The sequence below is a fragment of the Cenococcum geophilum genome (assembly GCF_001692895.1).
Source record: "Cenococcum geophilum 1.58 unplaced genomic scaffold K441scaffold_48, whole genome shotgun sequence".
In the NCBI taxonomy this organism is placed as follows: Eukaryota; Fungi; Ascomycota; class Dothideomycetes; order Gloniales; family Gloniaceae; genus Cenococcum; species Cenococcum geophilum.
The window spans coordinates 618,691-641,022 of NW_027137606.1; the positions used below are offsets into that span (position 1 = coordinate 618,691).

General features: G+C 46.5%; 10 protein-coding genes across 10 annotated transcripts; 3 read left to right on the forward strand and 7 right to left on the reverse strand.

Annotated features, from left to right (window-relative positions):
• Positions 1-62: 62 nt before the first annotated feature.
• On the reverse strand, positions 63-1,241 carry K441DRAFT_666327 (uncharacterized protein). Its single transcript, XM_067649649.1, has 8 exons — positions 1,186-1,241; positions 1,099-1,126; positions 990-1,021; positions 739-800; positions 611-688; positions 495-510; positions 338-440; positions 63-262 (listed from the first exon to the last, which is right to left on the reverse strand). The coding sequence occupies exons 1-8, from the start codon at positions 1,225-1,227 to the stop codon at positions 213-215; spliced, it is 411 nt and encodes a 136-aa protein (XP_067499782.1). The 5' UTR covers positions 1,228-1,241; the 3' UTR covers positions 63-212.
• Positions 1,242-1,585: 344 nt separating this feature from the next.
• On the reverse strand, positions 1,586-4,999 carry K441DRAFT_699218 (uncharacterized protein). The gene is made up of 3 exons (XM_067653139.1): positions 3,582-4,999; positions 2,785-3,529; positions 1,586-2,736 (listed from the first exon to the last, which is right to left on the reverse strand). The coding sequence occupies exons 1-3, from the start codon at positions 4,900-4,902 to the stop codon at positions 1,695-1,697; spliced, it is 3,108 nt and encodes a 1,035-aa protein (XP_067499783.1). The 5' UTR covers positions 4,903-4,999; the 3' UTR covers positions 1,586-1,694.
• Positions 5,000-5,243: 244 nt separating this feature from the next.
• Positions 5,244-6,122, forward strand: K441DRAFT_618098 (uncharacterized protein; the record flags this gene model as incomplete). Its single annotated transcript, XM_067645826.1, has 2 exons — positions 5,244-5,472; positions 5,549-6,122. 2 exons carry the CDS (start codon positions 5,244-5,246, stop codon positions 6,091-6,093), a joined length of 774 nt encoding a protein of 257 aa, XP_067499784.1. The 3' UTR covers positions 6,094-6,122.
• A 19-nt stretch (positions 6,123-6,141) lies between these two features.
• On the reverse strand, positions 6,142-8,396 carry K441DRAFT_732587 (ATP dependent RNA helicase; the record flags this gene model as incomplete). Its single annotated transcript, XM_067654248.1, has 4 exons — positions 6,142-6,327; positions 6,384-7,979; positions 8,033-8,104; positions 8,172-8,396. 4 exons carry the CDS (start codon positions 8,394-8,396, stop codon positions 6,190-6,192), a joined length of 2,031 nt encoding a protein of 676 aa, XP_067499785.1. The 3' UTR covers positions 6,142-6,189.
• A 902-nt stretch (positions 8,397-9,298) lies between these two features.
• K441DRAFT_699221 (uncharacterized protein) lies at positions 9,299-10,127 on the forward strand (the record flags this gene model as incomplete). Its single annotated transcript, XM_067653140.1, has 3 exons — positions 9,299-9,492; positions 9,607-9,656; positions 9,706-10,127. 3 exons carry the CDS (start codon positions 9,299-9,301, stop codon positions 9,927-9,929), a joined length of 468 nt encoding a protein of 155 aa, XP_067499786.1. The 3' UTR covers positions 9,930-10,127.
• K441DRAFT_244361 (uncharacterized protein) lies at positions 10,103-10,748 on the reverse strand. The gene has a single exon (XM_067640733.1). It carries the CDS (start codon positions 10,600-10,602, stop codon positions 10,276-10,278), a length of 327 nt encoding a protein of 108 aa, XP_067499787.1. The 5' UTR covers positions 10,603-10,748; the 3' UTR covers positions 10,103-10,275.
• K441DRAFT_473103 (uncharacterized protein) lies at positions 10,732-11,126 on the reverse strand (the record flags this gene model as incomplete). Its single annotated transcript, XM_067641867.1, has 2 exons — positions 10,732-10,816; positions 10,963-11,126. Coding segments are annotated over 2 exons (249 nt in total), but the record flags the coding sequence as incomplete, so codon positions are not given.
• Positions 11,127-12,919: 1,793 nt separating this feature from the next.
• On the reverse strand, positions 12,920-14,874 carry K441DRAFT_666332 (uncharacterized protein). Its single transcript, XM_067649650.1, has 4 exons — positions 14,759-14,874; positions 14,642-14,705; positions 14,073-14,592; positions 12,920-13,800 (listed from the first exon to the last, which is right to left on the reverse strand). The coding sequence occupies exons 1-4, from the start codon at positions 14,807-14,809 to the stop codon at positions 13,242-13,244; spliced, it is 1,194 nt and encodes a 397-aa protein (XP_067499789.1). The 5' UTR covers positions 14,810-14,874; the 3' UTR covers positions 12,920-13,241.
• A 182-nt stretch (positions 14,875-15,056) lies between these two features.
• On the forward strand, positions 15,057-15,894 carry K441DRAFT_580059 (uncharacterized protein; the record flags this gene model as incomplete). Its single annotated transcript, XM_067644358.1, has 3 exons — positions 15,057-15,179; positions 15,344-15,679; positions 15,742-15,894. The coding sequence occupies 3 exons, from the start codon at positions 15,057-15,059 to the stop codon at positions 15,892-15,894; spliced, it is 612 nt and encodes a 203-aa protein (XP_067499790.1).
• Positions 15,895-16,223: 329 nt separating this feature from the next.
• On the reverse strand, positions 16,224-17,947 carry K441DRAFT_707820 (uncharacterized protein). Its single transcript, XM_067653743.1, has 5 exons — positions 17,786-17,947; positions 17,496-17,732; positions 16,985-17,334; positions 16,530-16,616; positions 16,224-16,487 (listed from the first exon to the last, which is right to left on the reverse strand). The coding sequence occupies exons 2-5, from the start codon at positions 17,542-17,544 to the stop codon at positions 16,338-16,340; spliced, it is 636 nt and encodes a 211-aa protein (XP_067499791.1). The 5' UTR covers positions 17,545-17,732; positions 17,786-17,947; the 3' UTR covers positions 16,224-16,337.
• Positions 17,948-22,332: the final 4,385 nt, after the last annotated feature.

Below are 22,332 nucleotides of genomic sequence, written 5' to 3' on the forward strand. Positions count from 1 at the left end.
TAGAAGTCTCCGATGAAAACCCTCATCCCTTGATAACTTTGCTCACCTTGTACTCAACGATAATTCCCTCCTGTCCCGGCTCCTTGATGAAATGGCCTGCAGAAACGTAGGTGCCGTTCTCGAGGGCTTTGTAAGCAGGATTACCGGTCTAGCATATATTAATTTTCGTATCAATAGCAGGCTCGTCCCACTTTTACTCCACTTCCTTGCTGCTAGAGCGTAGTGAAGGGAATAAGGCTGACCTCGAAGTTGAAAGTTGTGACTGAAAATTAGTATCAAGGTTAGTCGAATGCTTTTCCAATAGTAGAATCCCAACTTGCTGGGTTTCTCAACTCACAGGAATCCCCATAAGGTGTGGTTCCAGCGTTAGGGTCGCCAGTGAGAAGGGCTTTGACGCCGTCGGTCAGGGCAACGGTACCCTTATAGTACATGGCGAGCAGCTGGGGGGTATCTGAGCAAGTGCCTTAAAAGATTGCGAAGCGAATTAGGCTTACGGTGCCGTCATTGTTCCTGGGGAAATTTAGTGAGTTCTTGGAATTTTTGCGGCGAGTGCCCAAAAATCCTTCCGGGGAAGGTTGAAGCTAAGTAACGAGTATAATGGTTTACTTACTTGACCTGCGCTCGAACATCCAATCTCATGTTCTCGCCGCTAGAGTCATTGTGTATATAATCGTAGCCAACGCCATGTCTACCTTCCTTTAGCGCTATAGGGCTCCCAATGTCGACGATGATACTCACAGTTCGGCATCCAGTGCTGGCGCGAATCCTGGCTCGGTCTTGATGGTACCGCTGGTCATGGGCTAAATGAAAATTCTAACGTCAGCTAACAACATACGAGAAATTTCCTTTTTGTTCTCGGAAGCTGTTCGTTATTCTATTGATTGCGTTCATGCCATTACTCCGAAAATTCCTACGTAGAAATGATATCAAAGAAGATTAGGTAGTAAAGAAATAAGAGATAAAGCAAAACTACAGATGAGAAAACTTACGACAATGGCCAATGGTGTGCCGGTTGCTCCGCCTTTACAACCTTCATATCAGCTCACATCCTGATGCCTGACTGAATCAATTTGAAGGACTGCAATAGCCAGGCCGTACCAATTTGCATAGGGGAATCAGCCACCACCTGTTTAAAACCTTAATCAGCCTGCGCGCCCTCTAAAACGCCATATCGATAATGCATACCCTAACCGTCATAGCCGGTTGTAGGGACGGGAAGTCAGACATTGTGGCTGCAGGAACAAAAGTTAAATTCAGAAAATTTATTAATCCCAACTGTAGAGCTACGAGTGGCGCGAAATAATCCCTATCTACAGTTAGAATGTTGGTGATGGCCTATATATATTTAGTTTTTTCAACGTCTGCAGCGCGAAGGATGTGGAAACCTACCCCGCAGAAACGTGTCAAGGCCCCACTTCGACCCGCCTTAATTATCGAAAGATGAATTCGGCGCTAAGAAAGTCATTATTGACTGGGTATTACGGCCTTTTTCGATAGGAGCTAAATTAAGTATGCTTACTGAATGCTGGTAAGCGCTAGTTATCAGTTGAGCTCACTGTTTAAAGCTGGCTGGTTGAAGGAATTTGCGCTATGATGTTGCATGTGATATCTCTAAATTATTCAGACTAGATACAAGAGCGGCTACCTAAGAAAATGTTTGTTTAACGAGTTTGTAAAGTAAGGCCTAACCTATGTTATCTGAAGCCAGGCATTTTAGTCTTCTTGGCCTTCTTGGCTACTGGTCTCCCTCCAAATGCGCCTCTTTCTAACTGGCTCGCTATTACCATCTGCGAACTTCCCACCCCCGATTGACTGCTTCCAGCTCCCGGTATCGCTGGCCCAGGTGAGCTCCTAAATTGAGCTAACTCTGTCGCTAGCAGTGGCTGAGATGCAGATGCCGCAGCGGCAGCAGCAGCAGTCTCGCGCCGCTGTCGCTTAAGGTGGCGTTCCGCACGCCTCTGTAGCCTCGCACGCCGTGAAGTAGATAGGCCATCTCCTTCAACTTCAGATGCCTCCTGGATGGCTCGCGTGGTGGCCTCCCAATCATATGTCTCGGGATCCTGGTTCAAGTGGCGCTGCCAGTGCATGAGGAGTTGGTGACCTACATGATGCCGTGGCCCGGTAGGCCTGCTTATGCGGATGTGTTGTTTTAACCGATTGATAGGGCCGTCGCTAAGGTCAGACGACGATGACGTGAAAGAACCTGAGATGAGAGAGGGTGTTGTTTCCGGAGTTGGTAGGGAGGCGACGGGTTGAGAGCTAATGGAATAATGCCGAGATGAGGGCTCAGAGAAGACAGAGGATTCCTTTTCCTTGCCTTTTCGTGAAGGTCGCACTGGCAGAGCAATAATGCTGCTTTGCCTAGATTCTGTTTGCGTCTCTGCTGATACAGTGCGCGTGTCTATTTCGTGAAACCGAACTCGAAGGCTTGCAAGGAGTGATTCAGCAGCAATTCGACGCGCAAGCTTCTCCTCTGCTTTCCGCATCTCTCTTGGAATGTTGCGGGGTAAGGGAGCAATTGAAGTACGGAGAATATCCTCAAAGACTGTCGCTATAAAGAGATCATTCTTTTCAAAGCCGATCAGCTGGAAATAAGACGTAGAAGCTATCTTCTTAATTTCAAACGACGGTGTATCAACATCAAGCGCTCGTGGGGATTCTCGCAGTAACTCCTGTAACATTAATGAGGCCTCATCAATATCTGCGACCTTTATTGGAGAGCGAGCAAAGTCGAATCTAGTATATTTTAGAGCATATTAATAGGTAGACCGTGTTATCACTTACAGCGTACCCAATGGCTCTTCTCGAATTGCAGCTTCGTTAAGCTTAGTATTGATCCGCTCGCAGACTGAAACCACTTCCTCTGGCTTTTCCTGGTCCGCATCTTCGTCCGCACCTGGTCCGGTGATTTCCTGATAGCTGAATTCATTGTCCACCGTCCAGGGGTCGTTGTCCCCATTCCCTCTCATTTTGGATATTGAAGACGGTGCCTTAAAATATTGTGGTGGTCTTAGCAGCAGTCGTGCTCTGAGGGAATCATTGCCTGGCTCGTCGACAGTACCGTCAGGCACAATGAATCCAGTATCAGCAACCTTCGTAGTACTGCGATAAGTATGTTGAGCCTTGGAACTTTTCTTATGCCAAGAGGGGATTTCTATGGTGACTTGATCATTCGAAGAGTCTCTTTGAGCTTCTAGTTCGGGATTTAGTGAGTAAATAAGGGCCTCGTGTGTGCTGAGGTTGCCTAGAGCAATTGTTAAGCCGTAAAACCGAACATTGTTATTCATATAACCAGATCCAGGCCCAGGTCCGTTGCCTTGAAATCGATAATCGTTCTCGAATCGTATTCGTTCTAGCGATATGGCTGATATGATTGCTCGAGTTTTAGTCGCATTAAATAAGCTGTCAGGAAGTCTTAGCTCGGTGGGATCTGAAATCGAAGTCGGTAATGATGGCTCCTCCGTAGATTGAGAATATCGAAATGTAGTGATTAATGCGTTCAGCTTCGAGTAAAGCATAACTAGAGTCTCTGTGAGGCCGGTTGTTAGCGTTGAATTTGCGTAGACAGATCTGTATATTACCCTCTTCATCTTCCCTGGCTATAGCAAGTTGAAGTGTAATGTCCTCAATTCCACGGAAGTGTCTCCAAGATAGCATGACGTTAGCCCCTGCTCCCTGTTCACCGCCACTACCACTGTCGTCGAGGCATTGAACCTCCAGTAAAAAAATATGTGAGGATGTTAAGACAAAGAACTGGTGCTGATTCTGCGGGCTTCTTTTCATATCCAAGATCCAGTTGGCTGTACGCGGCATATCAAGAACTGGACATTTCAGCTGCGTAGTTCCTCCAATATCCCCCCTGAGATCGAATAACGCCAGTTGCCTCCGGTTACAGGCTACAATAGTATTGACATCACCAACCCAGAGTATCCTTGCCCATCCATCTTCACGAGCAGGAGTCTCTTCGGGAATATCGTCTTCAGGCTCTATTTTTAATGGGACAAGAGTCCCCGTTTTGAAGCATTCCGCAGTGTAGTCAAGCCTCTTCCTCTGCTGTCCTGCTATATCCCACACGCTCCACGCCCCCTCCTGATCTACGAACGCAACTTGACGCTGGTACCAGGGGTTGAAAGCTACGTCAGCGTGGGGTACGCCTCCAGTTTGATCGATGGATATGGGCAGGGCGGGGTACGGATTCAGCCTTGAAGGTAGAAATTGGTACGGAGGGAGACTTTTTGGTGCTACTGAAGAGCTATGATAAAGAGGACGAAATATGACTGTCTTTGTGGGCAGCCGGACTGCGAGAAACGTAGCTCGATCGTCAGAATGTGCGAAGCAGAGCTGCCGTATTGGTGCGCCCTCTCCACCCCACCATCCACTCTCACCGTCCAAAGTAGGAACTTCAAGCCAAATACTTTTATCTTCCCCCCAACCCTGCCGCTCTTCACGGATCTGTACTAGACGAAGAACTTCCCCTGCCTCTCCTGCCGGTATGGCTGCGATCCGAACCCTTCCTTTTCCCCGCTTAATATCGACATCGGCTGCTCTTCCGAAAGCTAAGAGGTCTCCTTTGGCGGGGTCATAATTCGAGACTATAGAAGTGATAGCGGTAGATGTCCTCGCGAGAGGTGTGAGGAGCTCAAACGCAGGTACTACTTCTGGATTGCTGCGAACGAGGCTTTGGGTTTTGGTTTGGAGGACACGAGTGGGGCGGCTGGTATCCAGGGACGGTGGATCTCCACAGTGAATAGAGGGCGGAATAGATGCTTTCAAAGGCCCTAAAACTTGTAAGACACGGCGCCTTCCAGGCTTCCTGTTAAACAACCATTGCTGGGATTCAGGGTGATAGACTGCTTCTCCAAAATGACCAAGGTTGAGGTCATTCGCCAAAGATTCAGCCATTCGGTTTCAATTCAAGGGTTTTTTGTACAATAATAGACAAGTTACAAAGCATAATGAGAAGATCCAACCAATATGTAAGTCCAGCGTATTCCAGAATTGGGAGCGTGAAAGTATGGAAGTTTGAAATCTCTAGGCGAAATCTTGATAAACATTCACGTGACCGTCGGCTTTTCGCAGCAAGCTCCGATATTGATACTCCTGACAACCGAAATGTCAACAACAAGTCTGGATCCTGAATCGCTCCTCCGCAGAACACCAATTCACACGACATCGAGATCAACGGTTCTCATTGCAGTCGCCACAGAAAACCTGTCTCAAACCACTCCGCACTATTTACCATCATGGCCACAATGTTCGAACCCTCACTGTCAACCAGCGCGATGCGTCCACCCCTCTCCGCCGACGTGCCCTCAATGGCCGATACCCTTCCCAGCATTAACTTCGGTTTCGAGGACCTTCGCGATCGCATGGCACGCTTCACCGCGCGATTTGATGACTTCATTGAAAAAGGGCGCAAGCGCGTCCTAGAAGAGCGCAACCAGTTTAGGATGAACGTGGCTGAACTGCAAGGTGCGCATATATCTGCTAATAGGTTCCTATTCGGAGGATCAGGTGATAACAATAAATCATTGACACATTTTGACAGAGGACCAGCGCATGAAGAAGCGTAATATAGAAATCCTAACTCTTAAATCTACTACGCATGCGCAAACACTGGCCAAAGAGTCCGCAGAAACTGCAGAAATGCACTCCGCAATCGCAGCCCTTACCTCACAACGCGATGAACGCCTCTCCAACCGCGATGCTCTCAAGGCACAAATATCTGAAGTGCAGAAGGCTGTCTCTGCGCGCCGCGAAGCGCAGCTTAAGCACCGCCGCTACCTCGACGGACAGGCCAGGTACAATGAACCGGAATTGGACTTCTGGGAAAGTTACTTAAGTTTGAGGATTGAAGGGGTAGGTCAGCAGGATCGACTGAAGTTTATTTATACGAATGTGAGCGAGAGAGAGTGGGACTGGGAAGCATGGTTCGAGCTTGATACAAGTGAGAGGGAATACAGAGTAGGCGAATTTCGCCCTAAGGTGGAGAGAGAGGAGGTAGAGAGGGTACTGGATAGGCTAAATGAGACACGAGACCTGGCAGGTTTCCTTAAGGGAATGAGGGAACTCTTTGTGGAGGCATTGAAGTGATTGGTTCTTGGGCGGTTGACACGAGGTTAGGTTTCAATTTTATGTTTGCATTTCACTGAAATTCAAAGCGATTCTTGTGGCGGTTGAATAGTATTGTTACTTCTGTGTTACTTGGTAGTACTCTGGTGCATATTCAGTTAGCCATGCCTTCTCAATCTTGGTAATGTCCCTGATGAATGTCTTATTTCCTGTTTCCATAATTTCGTGGAAGATAACCCAATCTGCTTTTCTATTCTATAATATTCATTAATGTTGAACACAGAAATCTTATCGCGACCCTAGAAACTTACAAATAGCAATGAGCTTGGATGAGCATACAACACCGTACCTCCATCGACAGTCCTAAAACTTCCATCCGGCTGCATCCTGGCTGCGTGCGCGAAAAATCCCGACGTCAGACATCTTCGAATCTTTTCCGCCTTGTCGACACCACCAGCACGTAAGACAGCCGAATCTCGCCCGAGGCTTTCATCCACATTATTGCCAAAGCGCTCTAAATATCTCTTCAGCTGATTTCTGATACTCACCGACCTCGACATCGACCTGAAGTTCAAGTAATTGTCCCGGCACCACTTCGCCTCCTTCTTACCCTTAGTGACGAATGCTTGATATACGTTCAGCAGCGTCAGATGATCGCCCTCTTCTGCTGCGAATTTCCTGCGAGCAGACTCTTGCGCTTTTTTCTCGCCTTCATGGGAGAACCATACCGCACCCTGAAGACTGGTCATCGCTGCAATGGATAATATTTCGCTGAGACAGTCAAAGGTTGCTGCAGAAAGTAGCACCTTGCCCATCATTGGTTCAACCGCTAGTTCGGCCATCCGCGTGCCGAGAGGTTGGGTAAGCTTCGCGTAGTTGTCAAGTGCGCCGAGAGAGTAAAGGAGTTCAAGTGCCCGAATGACAAGTTCAGCTGGGGGAGGGGTGAGATAGTCGAAGCGAGCTATGTTGTCGATACCTAAGGCCTTGAGCTGGAGAATCACAGGGGCGAGGTTTGATCGCTGAATTTCAGGAACGGTAGATTCTTCAAGGTTAGCATAATTTTGCTCTGTGTATAACCGGTAGCATTTTCCAGGGTTGGTACGCCCTGCACGGCCAGCGCGTTGAGTGGCAGAGGCTTTGGAGACTGGAACTGCAGTCAAGGTCTCAATGCCAGTGGTAGGGTTGTAAGCGCGGAGCTTGACGAAGCCGCAGTCGATGACATAGACTATCCCATCTATTGTGACGGAAGCCTCGGCTATGTTAGTAGCGATAATGACCTTGCGTGTATCTTCTGGTGCTGGTTCAAAGACATACATTTGCTCGTCCGTGGAGAGCCCAGCGTATAAAGGTAGCGGGAGAAGCGATGGACCCTTAGGGTTTAAAGAGCCTATGCGATCTGCTATTATTTCAATTGTAGCGTCAATCTCTTCCCGGCCAGTGAGGAAGATCAGTATATCCCCTTCGGCTTCCTTAGCGTGAATATCAAACACAGTCTTGATAGCTCTCTCCACATAGTCCTCTGCTGGCTCTTCCAGATAGTGGATATCGACAGGATACATCCTACCCTCAAGGCTGATGATTCGGCCAACACTTCCTCCAAGTTCACCACTCCCATTCCCATTCTCTACGATGGAGTCGCCAGCAAAGAATTGTAGGAAATTTTCAGCATCCAAAGTGGCGCTGCTCACAACAATCCGTAGTTCGGGACGTCTCTTCATTATCTTCTTGAGTAAGCCTAGTAGGATGTCGGAGCTCAATGAACGTTCATGGGCTTCGTCAACCATGATTACCGAGTACCGTGACAGTAGAGGGTCAACCAGCGCCTCCCTGAGAAGTAGACCATCGGTCAAGAATTTTATACGTGTTGCTGAAGATGTCATGTCCTCAAATCTGATAGAATAGCCAACCTATGCAAAGTCAAAATGCTTGTTGCAGTGATGAGTTTGTGATGAGACTTGACCTCTTGGCCTAAATTACATCTCATCTCTTCCGCAACTCTTGCTGCCACCGTCGTAGCAGCCACTCTGCGTGGCTAATATCAAGTTAGACCAACCATATTGCTCCCCAGACAGCTGGAATGACAGTCTTGACTGACCTACCTGCGTAATCGCAATTGTTTTTCCCTCGGCACACCACCCTGCTTGGTCTAGAAACTGAGGGATTTGGGTTGTTTTGCCACTGCCTGTTTGGCCAGTAATAATGGTGATCGGGAATGTCTCAATTACATAGAGCATGGTATCACGATGACGAGCTATAGGCAATAGCGAAGAAGGTTTGTAAAGTGAGGGAATGAAAGAACTACCGATGTCGGACTCCGCCATCATGCACCTGGTGGTTCAGCTTAAGGCACTGAGTTGAGTAATAGTTAGACCACGGCCAACTTTGGATCTTGGGCGTAGGAATCTTTTCGTGTTTGGTGTGATGGAAAATCATTTCGTAGGCGAAGTTGATGTTGTTCAGTATTAATCGTCACAAACCGCGAATAATCAGGCATACTTGCGAGTCAGGGTTCTGACATAACTTAAACCCAGACCACGGAAACCCGCGGATTCCTCCGCGGATCTTCAACCTGGTCTTCTGATTCTACACTATGTCCCCAGACAGCTCGCTGGTGCTTTTATCAGATACTCATGCGAAAGAAAATACAAGAGGTGAGCCTAGAGAAGCCGCATCAGTGGCGACGTCGAGGATGGCTAAGTGCAAAGGAAGAGTGCCCAAAAGATATTCAGGAAAAGTTTTCCGTGCGGAAATGTGGATATGCTAAAGCATTTTCCAGGTCGTTTAGTGGATAAGGACAGGATTGTTTATCAACCCTTGAAGATCTCTAGGATGGGTTAAAATTTTATTATTAGGACACTGCGTTTTATGTGCGCCTTAAAACTGCACGGGGCGCTAGGGAGCGTACTGTGCAGGGATACTATAAACCAGGAAGAACGAGATGGGGAAACAAGCTAGCCATCAGTATGCAATCGTGGGGCAGCAATGTCAAACTCGGCTACTCCTGTTGGCCAATTCTTCTAGGCTTTAATTAAGTACCTTAAGAAGGCAGGTAACGAGATATGTAGAACGTCACCGGTTCCTTGTGCCTGGACCATGGGCCGGGAACAGCTTGAGAAAGCTTGGGAGCTATGACAGCCGGTGTGTATATGAAGGGTGCTTTAGGACATAGTTGTAAAACACAACTATAGTTACACCTAGACATCGCTTGCTTGATACAATTAGCACCATGCGGGGCTTCAATTCCATTCTTTTCTCCCTTGCACTCACCAACCAGGTCGCCACTCGGCGCGATGACGACGAAGGCTGCAAATCCAAATATGTAGTTGTTTTCAGCGTGGATGGGCTGCACAACAGCGATCCGGACAAGTGGCTCGCTCGCGGACCTTCTAACATATCTGCATTGCTGAAGACCGGATATAGGTACACTGATGCCTAGACTACTGGCCCTTCAGACTCATATCCGGGGTCTCTAGCGCAATATACTGGTGCCAATCCCCACACTACTGGAGTCTGGTACGACGACACTTATGACAGGACCTTCTATGCTCCCAGCAGCGGATGCGAAGGAGCTCCTGGCGCCGAAGGTATATGGAGCTAGTAGCTTGGCCAACCAATCTCTAATGCCTTTCACAGTTGTATACGACGAGAGTATCGATTACAATAGCACGGAGCTCTTCTCTGGCGGGATCAACCCGGCAAATCTATCTCAAGCTATCATTAATGGCCAGTGTACAAACATCTATCCGCACATGCGTACCGGCGTCAATACCGCCTTTGAAGTAGTAGTGGGCGCTGGGTACAAGACTGCATACACCGACAAGCACCCGGCATATGATTTGATGAGGCCCAATCGGTAAAGGTCTTTCTGAGGGTTACTTCCCCGAAATCACCTCCGCCGGACCAACTGTCGAAGATAACATTGTGTACGACCACTACCATGTTAATGCTTGGATGGACTGGATTGAGGGTAAAGACATTGCCAAAGCCGAAGGCAGCCTTGGTGGGAACGTTCCAACGCTCTTCAGCGGAAATTTCCAAGCCGGTAAGTCAACTCCCCATTAAATCAGCTTTGCATGATCGAGCATGCGAGTCTGGAGATGACAGTTGCCGAATATACATGAATGACTGAAGCGGGTCTGGCGCTGAATCGGCTTCCATGAACCGCATTAACGTTAGTTGTCGCGCTATGTGCTGTGTGGAACCCTAACTCGCGCAATTATCATTTTCGCGGGTTCCTTGGTAGATTGAAGCATTTCGAGAGGAGCTGGACATGTACCGCCACCAAAACAGGTAAATTTCGATATAGACTAAGGAATATAAGACTGACCAATATCTGAACAGGCAACTCGAAACCGTATGGAGCTCAGGGCTTAGGAGATGCGCAATGATGTAATGGGAGTGGAAAGAAGCAACAAGCAAAGTGATGGTATTGCTTAATATGGATGACGGAACTGCCATCCACGCTCTATGATCAGGTACAAAGGAAATCTTGCTTGTCCGCTCCACTATATGTACAATGAATCCGCCCATTCCTCGTCCAAAATGACCATTGGTAAAGGACAATGACCAAGGTGGTCAAGAATGGATTTCCTAATTTCAATCCGCTGAATTCAGTCGCTCGTTGACCACTCGGACCTACTCAGTGTTCTGTGCCTTCACTTCACCCTTCGTCAACCCTGGATCCGTAAGTATTCCCTCGGCTTCCAATCGCCTTCGAGCTTCTTCAAGAGCCCATGTTTGTATGCTATTTGCTTTATCAGCCTGATTGAATTTTCTTAATGACTACGCAATGCCTCCGCAAAGGATCCTATTAACATTATACTAGCTGTGACCGCATCGTAGCTCGCCTTGTCCAATCGATGTCCTTCTGGGAAGTAGATTTAGACATACCTTGTGTCTGGCTTATAAGCATATGCAATAACTCCAAGCCCTAAGCTTCCACAGAAACCCCAGAACCAAATGTTTTCCCAACCCTCCTTCTGGTATTTCTGGCCTGGCGGCACGCCCCATAGCCATCCGGATGGGGGATCATAATGATCTTCGTGCGAGCCTGAAGCCGAGCGTAACGATCGCGATGACGAAATTGACCGGCGGAACGCAAGAGATGTCGATGCGGACGTACGGGATGGGAAGGAGGCGGTGACGCGCTGGGCGCAGCGGCTAGGGTGTAGAAGAGGCATTGGCGGTAACGGTAGGTAGGGGAGAAAAGGGAAGTGGAGTAGAGAGTGTTGACAAACCCCTTTTGGGTAGAGTCGCGGAATCCTGGGTCGAAATAGATAGTTGATGGTGGAGGGGAGGTCCGTTGGAATGAGGTTGGATGTTGCACTTGGCGTCGAGGAGCCCGAAGCGGTTTAGCCCGAAGACTGTGGAAAAGAAACCATTCAATGCTGATAATGTGCAACCATCTTATCTATTCCGCTATACTTTTGCCTGTTCACCCATTCTTATTACTGCGATTTGGTCAAAGAAGCATATAACGGAGGATTCTAGCCAATGAGATTGGGCCGGCAGTGGATCTCATCGAAATCTCTAACACCGATTCATTGGCAGCTTCAAACACTCAAATGGTTTTTTACCTTCATCCTCTTAACGCTTGATCTCGATATTGCAACCTCTCCCATGTTTAGATAGGTAAATCCCCTAGCACTAAGATGCAATAGAAATATAGCTCATAGCGTCCAGGCATTTCTTTCTGAATGCATGGTTCTACGATCAACAATGCTTTGATTCAGTATCTCTAGCCCAAGCTCTGAGGCATCTTTTCATGCTAGTAATTCATCCTAACGGAAACTTTAATTACGTGGCATTGTGTGCTGGGAAATTGCTCACCCTTGGGTGTTAACGCATAGCGGAGAGCTTCAAAAACCTCCACGGGTGCTAGAAAGAGTCTCGTTGATTCACAAGCTAACACTGCTTCCTTCAAGCGTGAACCAAAAGAGAAACCGTCTCCGCTCAGTTTGATCCAAGGCAAATTCTACGCTCCACCCACCGGACTCCCATTTCTTGACACTTCTTTGACGCCGCCTTGAAAAAGATAGGGATGCAGCTGAAGCAATTCCGCGATGCCGCCGCCGTGGTAACTGGATGCTAGAGAGACCCGCTCAGAGTAGACATGTGATTTCAGAGCTAATAGTATTGAAAGTGAACAGACGAAGTTAATTACTTTACTGCGGCTAAGTCCCTAAGATTCTGGTGGGCTGCGAGAGCGAGCTTCGCTATGGGTAGGAACAAATAACAGAGCTATCAAAGTTCAACAAAAAAGCAATCAAGGAGAATTCATGATCTGAGTCTACTTCAAATACAAAACCGATGCAATCATTAGAGTGTAATAAGGCGAAGCGTTTTCTAAACGAATCGGCGCCATGGTAAACTTTGAAACCTCGATGAAGACTAATGTTGGAGTCATGGTAAACTTTGAAACCTCGATGAAGACTAATGTTGGAGTCATGGTAAACTTTGAAACCTCGATGAAGACTAATGTTGGAGTGCAAGAGCTCTTTGAATGCGCTGCAAGGGTTGCTTTGAAGTAATGGGTGCAGAGACCTAAAAAAAAAAGGCTTCCCGGGTTTGCTTTCACTTAAATGACTGACGCGGAGAGGGGGGCAACTGAGACTAACGGCAATATTGGGAATAATAGTCAAGTGTGATGTAAGGACTCCTTGAGGATAAGCTAGAGAGGTGAAGTGACAGGTAAAGGCTTTAGGGCGCATTGGGTATTAGAGCTCTTAGATGGAAGTGTTAGCAAAACGGCGATGGTTGACTTGAGATACTTTCAGGACGAATCCAAGCAGTGTATACTGCATGAAGTGTTAGCAAAACGGCGATGGTTGACTTGAGATACTTTCAGGACGAATCCAAGCAGTGTATACTGCATGTCTATTCTGCTGCAAATCCTATGCATAATACGTTTAAAGCCAGCTAAGAAATGCATCCCCAAGATTCTAGGTCATATGCTCTTGGGAGTGCCTCCTCGTACTGGTTGCTTTTGGCCTAAGCGAAATTTCGAATATTTGGACTCTAGGAAATATGCAAGCCTCAAGTGATATGAGTTAAGCAATATCCAGTGGCGTCTGAAGCTAGCCTCTATAGTTTTGATTCTTTTTATTGTTCATGCATCAATTCTAGCCGGCATGTGTTTCTCATACATCACTCAACAGCAGGAAAGCGCTCTAGCCGATGTCCATCCTGCTGTCTCCTGATTTGTCTTCCTGAACAGTCTTTTTGACACCTTCTAAAAAGGCCTCCACTGCTTCGCCCGCCCCAAGTGGCATTCCGCCATTTCGTGTGTATCCACCATTTTCAACTTTGATCTCTAGCGCCTCGCTAACGGTTGGCAGCCCGCCATCCCGTAAAGCAACAGTCAAGCTGCCAAGACTCTGGTGTAGTTGCGGAGAGCGGAGAACTCGTTTGAGGATGTCCTTTTTCTGGTCCGTACTTAAGGCTTGAATAGCAGCCTGTGCGGTTTCGGAATCAGGGTCGACTTCGGAAAGCTCGTCGATTTCTTGTGCGAGAAGGAGAAGTGTTGGTGGTAAGTGAGAGAGTAATGCGTCGATGAAGGTCGAGTTCGCGGCTTCAATGACTGGGATAGTAGTTGACGATGGAAGTAGATCTGGTAGTGTCGTGAATGGTTTGCCCTGTTGTTGAGCGCTGCCGGAGAGGCTCCCGCTTTTCAATGAGTTGAGGAAATTTTGTACAATTGCCGCAGCATCTGTCGTACCTGCGAAAGCACTAAAAACAAGTTAGCATATTTTCGTCTGTAATTGAGCGGGTGCCAGCAGATATAGATCAGACGTCGTGTCGCTGGAGAAGGCTAAACCCAATCGTTATTTGATGTGTTTACAGTTACATATCTGCCTTGCTGAATCACTCAGGCCAAGTTTGATGACCTTATGCAGTGTTGGTGAACCCATAACGCCTCACCGATTTTGACCATTTTCTAGCGCCTCCCTCACTTTCACAGATAAACCGGCAGCGTTGCGACGTTGAAAATGATAACCTACGCTCGGCCACCATCAGCACCACCTTCCCTAGATTCCTCGCCTTCTTCTCTTATGTCCCCGCCTGTGGCACCTGGACCAGCCCCACCACTACCTTGTCGGTGGCGATCTGGGGCATGATCAGTACCTTCTACATCCTCCATTGTTTCATCATCGTCATCAGGTCGGCCAGACCCGCGGCGATTTCTGATATCCCGGAGCTCATACGCAACATCTACCTCTTCGCCACTCAATAGCATATCCACTATCTGTCCTAACTTCTGGTCCCGCTCGCTGAACCAGCTTGGATTGCCTTGGGGGTGTTGAGTCTTGGACTGCAGCCAGAAAAGATGTCGCTGGGAGCTTGAAGAGAACTTTAGGACGAAAATGCGACCGTTTGTGGGGGATTTTAGATCATCTGAGTCTGATCCACCATCGGGACCTGTGTATGGGAGAAAGCTTCCATCCCCGGGAATCATGAGAAGGTCAAGCTCGGGGTCGGATGCGGGAGCGGACCGTGGCCGCCAGCAGAAGTGAACAAGCTCTGTAAACTTGTGAGATTAATACAGTGCAACTTGGAGATGCCATAATACCATCATTATAAAGGTAGATGTAACCAGGCGTGGGAACAGCTTTGACTTTTGATGGGTTGCCGGGCTACGATAGATCAGTAAATCGAGTAAATCGGGATAGATGATCCAGTAACAAACCTCAAGCTCACATTTACCTGCCTTAAATGTGATGAGAGGCTGTATCGACATGTTGGCTTATAGAATATAGACAGCGGTATTCGTTTAGTTGTGAAAAGGTGAGATAGTGGAACTGGATAGAGGAGTTGACAGCCACGGGAGCTTTGATGATTCTTGGCGCTTGAATACTCGGCACGCTAGTTAATCCGAATATCCACACACGAGATTTCGAAAAAGACCACAGACTTCGACGACCAAGCGACTACTAACTAAGCCTCCCACCCAACTCCCACGGATTCTTCCTGCATCACAATTCGACATGTCGGCGAAGCAGGAACAGCCGGTAACCAAGTCGTTCGGCAAGGGCGAGCGGTCGATACCTCACCACTCCCAGAAGGCCAACAAGTATTATCCCGCTGAGGACGAGAGCGCGCCCAAGAAGGTACGATTAACCTAGTGAAGGGGGAGAGCGCATAGAGACTAGAGGAAGTGCTGGCCGGAATTGGCGTTGTCAGTTCTGCAATTAAGCGCAGGAGTTCTCTCATCTCGACTTCCAGTCTGAAGCAATTTCGTGACGCAAGACACTGACATTTACTACTTATCTAGGCCCGCAAATCTCTCCGACCAGCGAAGCCCCGTCCGTCACTGCAACCTGGTTCCGTTCTGATCCTCCTGGCTGGTCGCTTCCGCGGCAAGCGCGTTATCCTCCTTAAGCACCTTCCCCAGGGTGTGCTCCTCGTCACCGGCCCCTTCAAAGTCAACGGCGTTCCTCTACGGAGGGTCAATGCTCGATATGTCATTGCAACCTCGACCACTGTGGATTTGAAGGGTGTGGATGAAAAGGTTTTGGAGAAGGTTAGCGAGGATGGCTACTTCACCAAGGACAAGAAGAGCAAGAAGACGGGAGAGGAGGCTTTCTTCAAGCAGGGCGAGAAGCCAGAGGTCAGTTGCCAGCCCTCTTCGAGAGGAAACGTCTGGATATTGGTTACTGATTGGTTCGACAGAAGAAGGAGATCGCGAGCAGCCGTGTGGAGGACCAGAAGTCCGTCGACAAGGCTCTGTTGGCCAACATCAAGAAGGAACCCATGCTACTTCCTTACCTGAGCTCGTCCTTCAGCCTGCGCAAGGCTGACAGGCCGCACATGATGGTTTTCTGAATGGATCATTGAGGTTGGGCGTTTATTGCAGGGGCTGAAGAGTGTCATCGGCATGCTGCGGCCGTAAAAGCAGAGTTTTAGTACTGGCACGGCAAATTTCCATGGAGGGCTCGGTTTGCATTTCTATACGATTTTGTATCAAGCAAGCAAATTCAACCACCACCCGAAAACGCGTCATAGGGCAGATGGCATAGACTTGGTCTCATGAATTTACAGCAACATCAAAATAATGTTAACGTATTAGAAGAGTAAAATCTTCGGAGTACTAACGGTGATTAGCGGGCCTTACTTTAACTGCACCACATCCTAAGCGCATGTGACGCGGTGTTCCGAAATTGAGTTGATAATATTGAGGAGTATCATTTCAGGAAACACCAAATCAATTATCAATGCATAAGAACATTCCACTAGAATCTAATCACTTACTCGCCCCCCTCTAACATTCATTTCTTTCCCCGCCCTTCCTTGCTCTCACTTTTTTGCCCCGTTCCCATATCATCCATCGCTTTTCCTGCCCTCTCCTGCACATCATGCTTCTCCATTTCATCCCTAACATCGTCCATAACGTCCGCGTCCAACGTTGTCCCGTGGCACTAGTCTAGCACGCTAATTGGCGCATAGTTCCCTTTCCCAACGCTCATCATATGCACATCGGTTCTTCGCGCCATACCTCGCAGCATGATAGTGGATGGTAGCACATTGTAGCCCGAGTATGTAAACATCTCTTCGAGTTAGAAGATTGCGAGCAGGATGAGGTATGTCATTATATGGAATCGGAAGAGGTAGGCTGGGAGGTAGAGAGGAAGGAAGTGGTGCAGAAGAAAACATATTGGGTAGTTGTAGTTCGCGACGAAGGAGTAGGGGGCCCGGATGCTGTGTTGCCAGGCCAAATGCCAGCGGGTGAGGTAGGTGGAGCTAAGGCGGTGGAGGAGGTAGAGGCAGATGTAATATTGGAGAAACCGAAAAGTAAATCCAGATCAGTACACATCAGTAGATTCTAATTGCCGACACTCGCGTTTTGAAGGATTAATCCTTCGGCAATGCTCTTAGCCATGGTCCATGGATTCAGGAGATGGTTGAAGCTCCAAACGCTGCCTTTGATCACCAGTATGCTCCGCAGCTTCAGCACATCTATGACTGGCCACTCAATCCCGGCTTGCAATGCGACTGACAGTAACACGTTGAAACAGCTCCATGCCACCACTCGTGAAAATTTCTTCCTCCCATACGATCCTAGAAGCGCGACATCGCCTTGTGCTTTCAATTCAACAGCTAGGCTTGTATCAAATGCCGGAAACCCGGCGCTGGGCGGGATGTAGAGCATTAGGCGCACCACTAGAGGCACGAAGAATTCGATTTGCAGTAGCGCGTATGCCATTGTGATTGTAGTCCATGCTATCGAAAAGAATACAAGGTTGGGAGACGTAGGTATGTCCGAAGCTGGATTGGTCAACGCGCCGGGTGCTGAGATGGGTTACGGTATTGATGATATCAATGATCGATGATCAATTATCAATTATCAATGTAGTGATCGAGGGTTCTTCAATTCCGTGCACTTTCCATATCTTCCCGTCGTCTAAATTCCCAATTGGAAACAACACCTGCAGATGCTTTCAAGACAAGTTTTCGTAACGCTAATGCCGTTTCCATGCCGTTTCCATGCCGCGAGAAGGCCACAAGCCTTGCATAATATCCGAACCACCAATGTGCAGCGCCACAACAACCTGCTCCCTCACCATCTTCACCGCTCCCCCAATCCTGGACTCCGGTCAAAAATTAATCGAATATCATCAGTGGTACGAAAGCTGTTCAGTAACAGTCAGCGCCATGCTTCAGGTCTACAGAAGTTTAGTTAGACCAGCGTCGTTTGTTGATGCCCGAGGAACCCTGCCTCTATGACGTGTTCGGGCTCCGGATTAGCACCATCTGATAGCCAGCGGTCCATGGGCAGCTTCCCACAGCCATTGAACGCCGCCGCCCGGACAATCAAGTCGCGCAATAGTAAACCATCCTTGTGATTGGTGATGAAGTGCAGGCTGGGATCGGGTTCCGGGACTTTAGCTGTTCTGCTCTCTCGCGCTGGTTTAATGTAGGTAGTTGAAGGCTGAGAACCGCTCCGGTTGCTGACTTTGGAGCAGACGGAAAAAGTGTTGCGGGTTCGGCGGCCGGCCGGCCAAGCGTTCTCCCTCACAGCCACGATGAGGATAGTTAGGCAGCTGCCTAGTTGCAAGCCAATCGAGAGGACATTGCAAACGGAGGGGTCAAGCTTCCAGCACAAAGGGTGGGATCTAGCTACGACAGGCAAAATGGCGAGCATCTAGTGCAACAGTGCTCTGCTTAGCGGGGTCTCACTATGGGGGCGGGAGTGCGGGGACTACGATGTTTACCTGCACAAAAAATGCGGCTGCTAGTGAGCCTTTCCAGATATCATCACGTGACTTGGCGAGTTCCTAGGGAAGACGCGCGGTTCCTCGCCATCCACGCGCGCCTGGCCCCCTGGATGCGTGGCCTTTCCTCTGCACGAATTTCGGGGGCAGATTGATCATCATCCCACAGTTATTTTCTTTAACAAAATTAATCTCTACCCCATAACAGCTCTTGTCTCAGAAATACTGTCAAACTAATCGGCGGAACCAGCTCTATAATTAATAAAAAATATATCTACCCTATTCGCCTCTATAATGTCAAGTAGAAAGCGCCGCCAAATAGGTAATAACTTAATACTAGTAGAATATAACAAAGCCTTATAGTAGATACTACGGTAGACTTATTAATAGGTTAGGTATATAGGTAAATAAGAAGTTAATAATATAAATATAACAAGTAGAGTAGTTACTTAATAGATTAACTCTAATTATATTCTAAGATTTACTATAAAGAGAGAACTATCTAGGTAGGGACTGTGGTCCTTTAAATATATAATACTGCGCCTAAGAAATATATTAGGTATTACGGCACTAGTAGAAAATGGCAGAACTTAATTAGCAGAACTTAATAGAACTTTGCGGTTATATAACTAGAGGACTATATATAAGAACAAATCCTAAATACCTAATCTAAAAAGCTACTATGCCTTATTCTTAGGAGTAGGATTAGTATCTATTAGGCTATTAAGTAATAGCTAATAGGAATGGGATTTAGACCCCTTAATAGGGGTAGGACGATTGTTAGCGACTCAGTCAATCGAGGCACGAGCACGGCAAGAGGGACGCGCAAGCCTGTACAATTGGTAGTCTATAAACGAGGATCTAAAGCTAGAGAAAGAAAAGGAGAAGAAGAGCAGCGCTAGTCGAAGTAGGGTTCTTTTTATGCGGTCTTCTAGTCACGTGACCGCGAAGTTCTGCCAAGTTCTACCAAGTTCTGCCAGGTTCTGCCAGTGCCGTAACATTACCCCCCCCTCCGTAAAAGCCTGCCCTCAGGCTTTATAGTCCATATTATGCTTATAGGGCGTTCTTATCTTTATATTCTTCCGGTAGCTTATTGTCTTTACTATACTAGCACTCTATTTACTCGTCTAGGTACTTTAGGGGTTTTAGTTTATTAGGGTAGCGGTTATAGAATTCTTAAAGCTTATAGGGACTGCTAATAAAGTTCCATATAGGGTACCAGGTAGGATTTAGGTCATAGCCTTTCCAACTAACGCGGTACTTTAGCGTTTTCCTTACTAGTTTACAGGCTAGTACTTCTTTAATTTCCTATTTATTATCACCATTAACTTAAATCGATAGGGGAGGTTCGTTCTTTTATCTAGGTAATAGGTCGTTTATAGCTTTCTATAGCTTATCCGGCGAGAAAACGGGGTAAACCTTAATTAAATCTAGAAGCTTTACTTTATATAAGTTACCTATCTTCTTAAGGACCTTATACGGTCCCGCTATCTAATAGTCTAGCTTACAGCTAGGCCGTTCCGTCTTCTAGTTCTTTATTATAACCCAAACCATATCGCCTACGGTAAAGTCAGGTTCGCGCCTATACTTATTTACCTACTATTCTATTAATTTCTAGGCCTTTTCTAGATTTATACAGGCTACCATCTAGGCTTCCTCTAAGCGCTTGGCGTACTACTAGGCTTCCTTATAAGATAGTTTCTTGCGTATAGTCTATAGTCCTTCTAGTCTATCCCAGTTAAAGCTTATTTAGGGTAAATACCCCATTTCTAGTTAGATAGGTGCAAATCCCATAAAGTTATAGGGTAGGGTTACCTGGGCGTAGTCTATTAGGGGTAGCAGTTCGCCCTAGTTATCCTAAAAGTAGTTAACAAAAGGCCGGAGTCTCTAATCTAAATATTAATTTATAATCTCCGTCTAGCCGTTTATCTGGGGGTAGTATGCTATAAAGAGCTTTAGCCTAATACCTAGGATCTAGGTAAACTTGTTCTAGAAGGCCAATATAAATTATGGGCTATAATTAGATATAATAGTATCTAGTAGTCTATAAATATAGTAAACGTAGTGGATATACAGTTAGGCCGCCTCCTTAGCATTAATATTCTTATAATAGGGAATTAAGAACGGGCGCTTACTAAAGCAGTTAACTAGAATTATAACCATATCATATCCGTTATGGTCTGTTAGTAGCTTATAGAAGTCTATAGAGATATGCTACTAGGGGCGGTCGGGTATTAGGAGAGGTTTTAATAGTCCTAGGGTCTTATCTCGTGGAATTATAGATCTACGGTAGCTGTCGCAGTTCCGTATATAACGGTTAATATCTATAATTATTCCGGGCTAGTAGTAGCGGTCACCAATAATCTTACGGGTCTTATTTTTTCTAGGGTAGGCCGTAGAGACCTAGGTATAAGCTTCGGCAATAAGCCGGGTCCGTAAGTTCTATTCCTTAACTACTACTAGCCATTCCTAGTGCTTAAGTAGTCCATTTTTAAGGGACCATAGGCTAGCAACGTTCTTTGCCTTTTTACGGTATTCCTGTAGAAAGGGGGTTGTTTAGTTAGCCTATAGTAGTTTATTAATAAGGTCAAGTTTAGAGGAGTTAATAGGACATATCTTGGCGCCTAAGGAGTTTATGCTTAGTTCTGCCCGTATCCAGGGGTTAAGGTATTCTAGTTATAGTAGCGTCTAGGTCTATAGTAAGATCTTCGCAGCTATCTAGTTATCTAGGTCTTGCTCGCACCTTATAAGAGCATCCGTATAGTTCGTAGCGCCTAGTCTATATATAATTAAGAAGTTAAACTAAGATAGGGTATTCGCTTAGCGTGCCTACCGGGCCATAAGGGCCTTAGTTATTATAAAGTATTCTAGGGCCTTATAATCTAAAACTACCTTAATCGGCTTAGGGGTCCCCTCTAGCTATACACGCCAGTGCTAAAAGCTAGAGATAATAGCCAGCATTTCTTTATTATGGATATAGTAATTTAGCTTAGCATCTATTATAGTCTTTAAATAGTATATAATAGGGTGCTACTCTCCGTCCAGTTGCTTCTGGGAAAAAACACTAGCTATTACGCCGTCTAAGGCATTAGTTTCTAGTATTAAGGGCCGTTCCGGGTCAAAATAGGCAAGTAGGGGAGCCAATACCAGCCGTTTCTTAAGCTTATTAAAGGCCTGCCTATATATAGCGTTAAAGTAGAAGGGCTGGTCTTTTTTAGTAAGATAGTTAAAAAGCCAGGCGATCCTACTATAGTTCTTAATAAAGCGTTAGTAGAAGTTATAAAACCCTAAAAAGGATTATACCCCCTTTATAGTCTATAGGGGTGCCCACTAGTTAATTATAGCCGTTTTCTCTAGGTTGGTTTTAATTCCGTCTATACTAATAATAAAACCTAGGTACTTTATACGCTTAACACTAAACTCTAACTTCTTAATGTTGACCTAGAGGCCAGCCTCGTAGAGCTGTTATAGGACTTTATAGACGTGCTCCTCGTATTCTAGCTTGTTCTCAGAGTAAATTATAATATTATCTAAATAGGCCGTATAAAAATCATCAAGGTAGTTAAAAAGTACATTATTTATATACCGCTAGTATATAGCTAGTCCGTTAGTTAGTCTAAAAGGGAGCACTTTATATTTATACGTTCCGTAACAGGTCTAAAATATAATAAAATCTTTAGATCCGGGGTTTATCCTAATTCGGTAGAAGGCCTAGCGGATATTAAGCTTTATAAAGACCTTAGCTCTACTTATTTAGGCTAGAGTCTTATTAAGTAGGGGCAGCGAATAGCAATCCTTGCGGGTTATATTGTTTAGCTTACGGTAGTTAATACAGAAACAAAGTCCTCTATTTAGCTTTTTAATAAAGAGAATAGGCGAGGTAAAAGGGGCTTAGCTAGGCTTAATAAAGCCCTTATTTAGGTTATTAATAAGATACTACTTTATAGCCTGCAATTTAGTAATAAACTACTTATAAAGGGGGCTAAAGCTAAGGGTGTTTTCTTTACCCTGCTTAATCTTATAGTTATACGGTCAGTAAGGTAAAAGTATA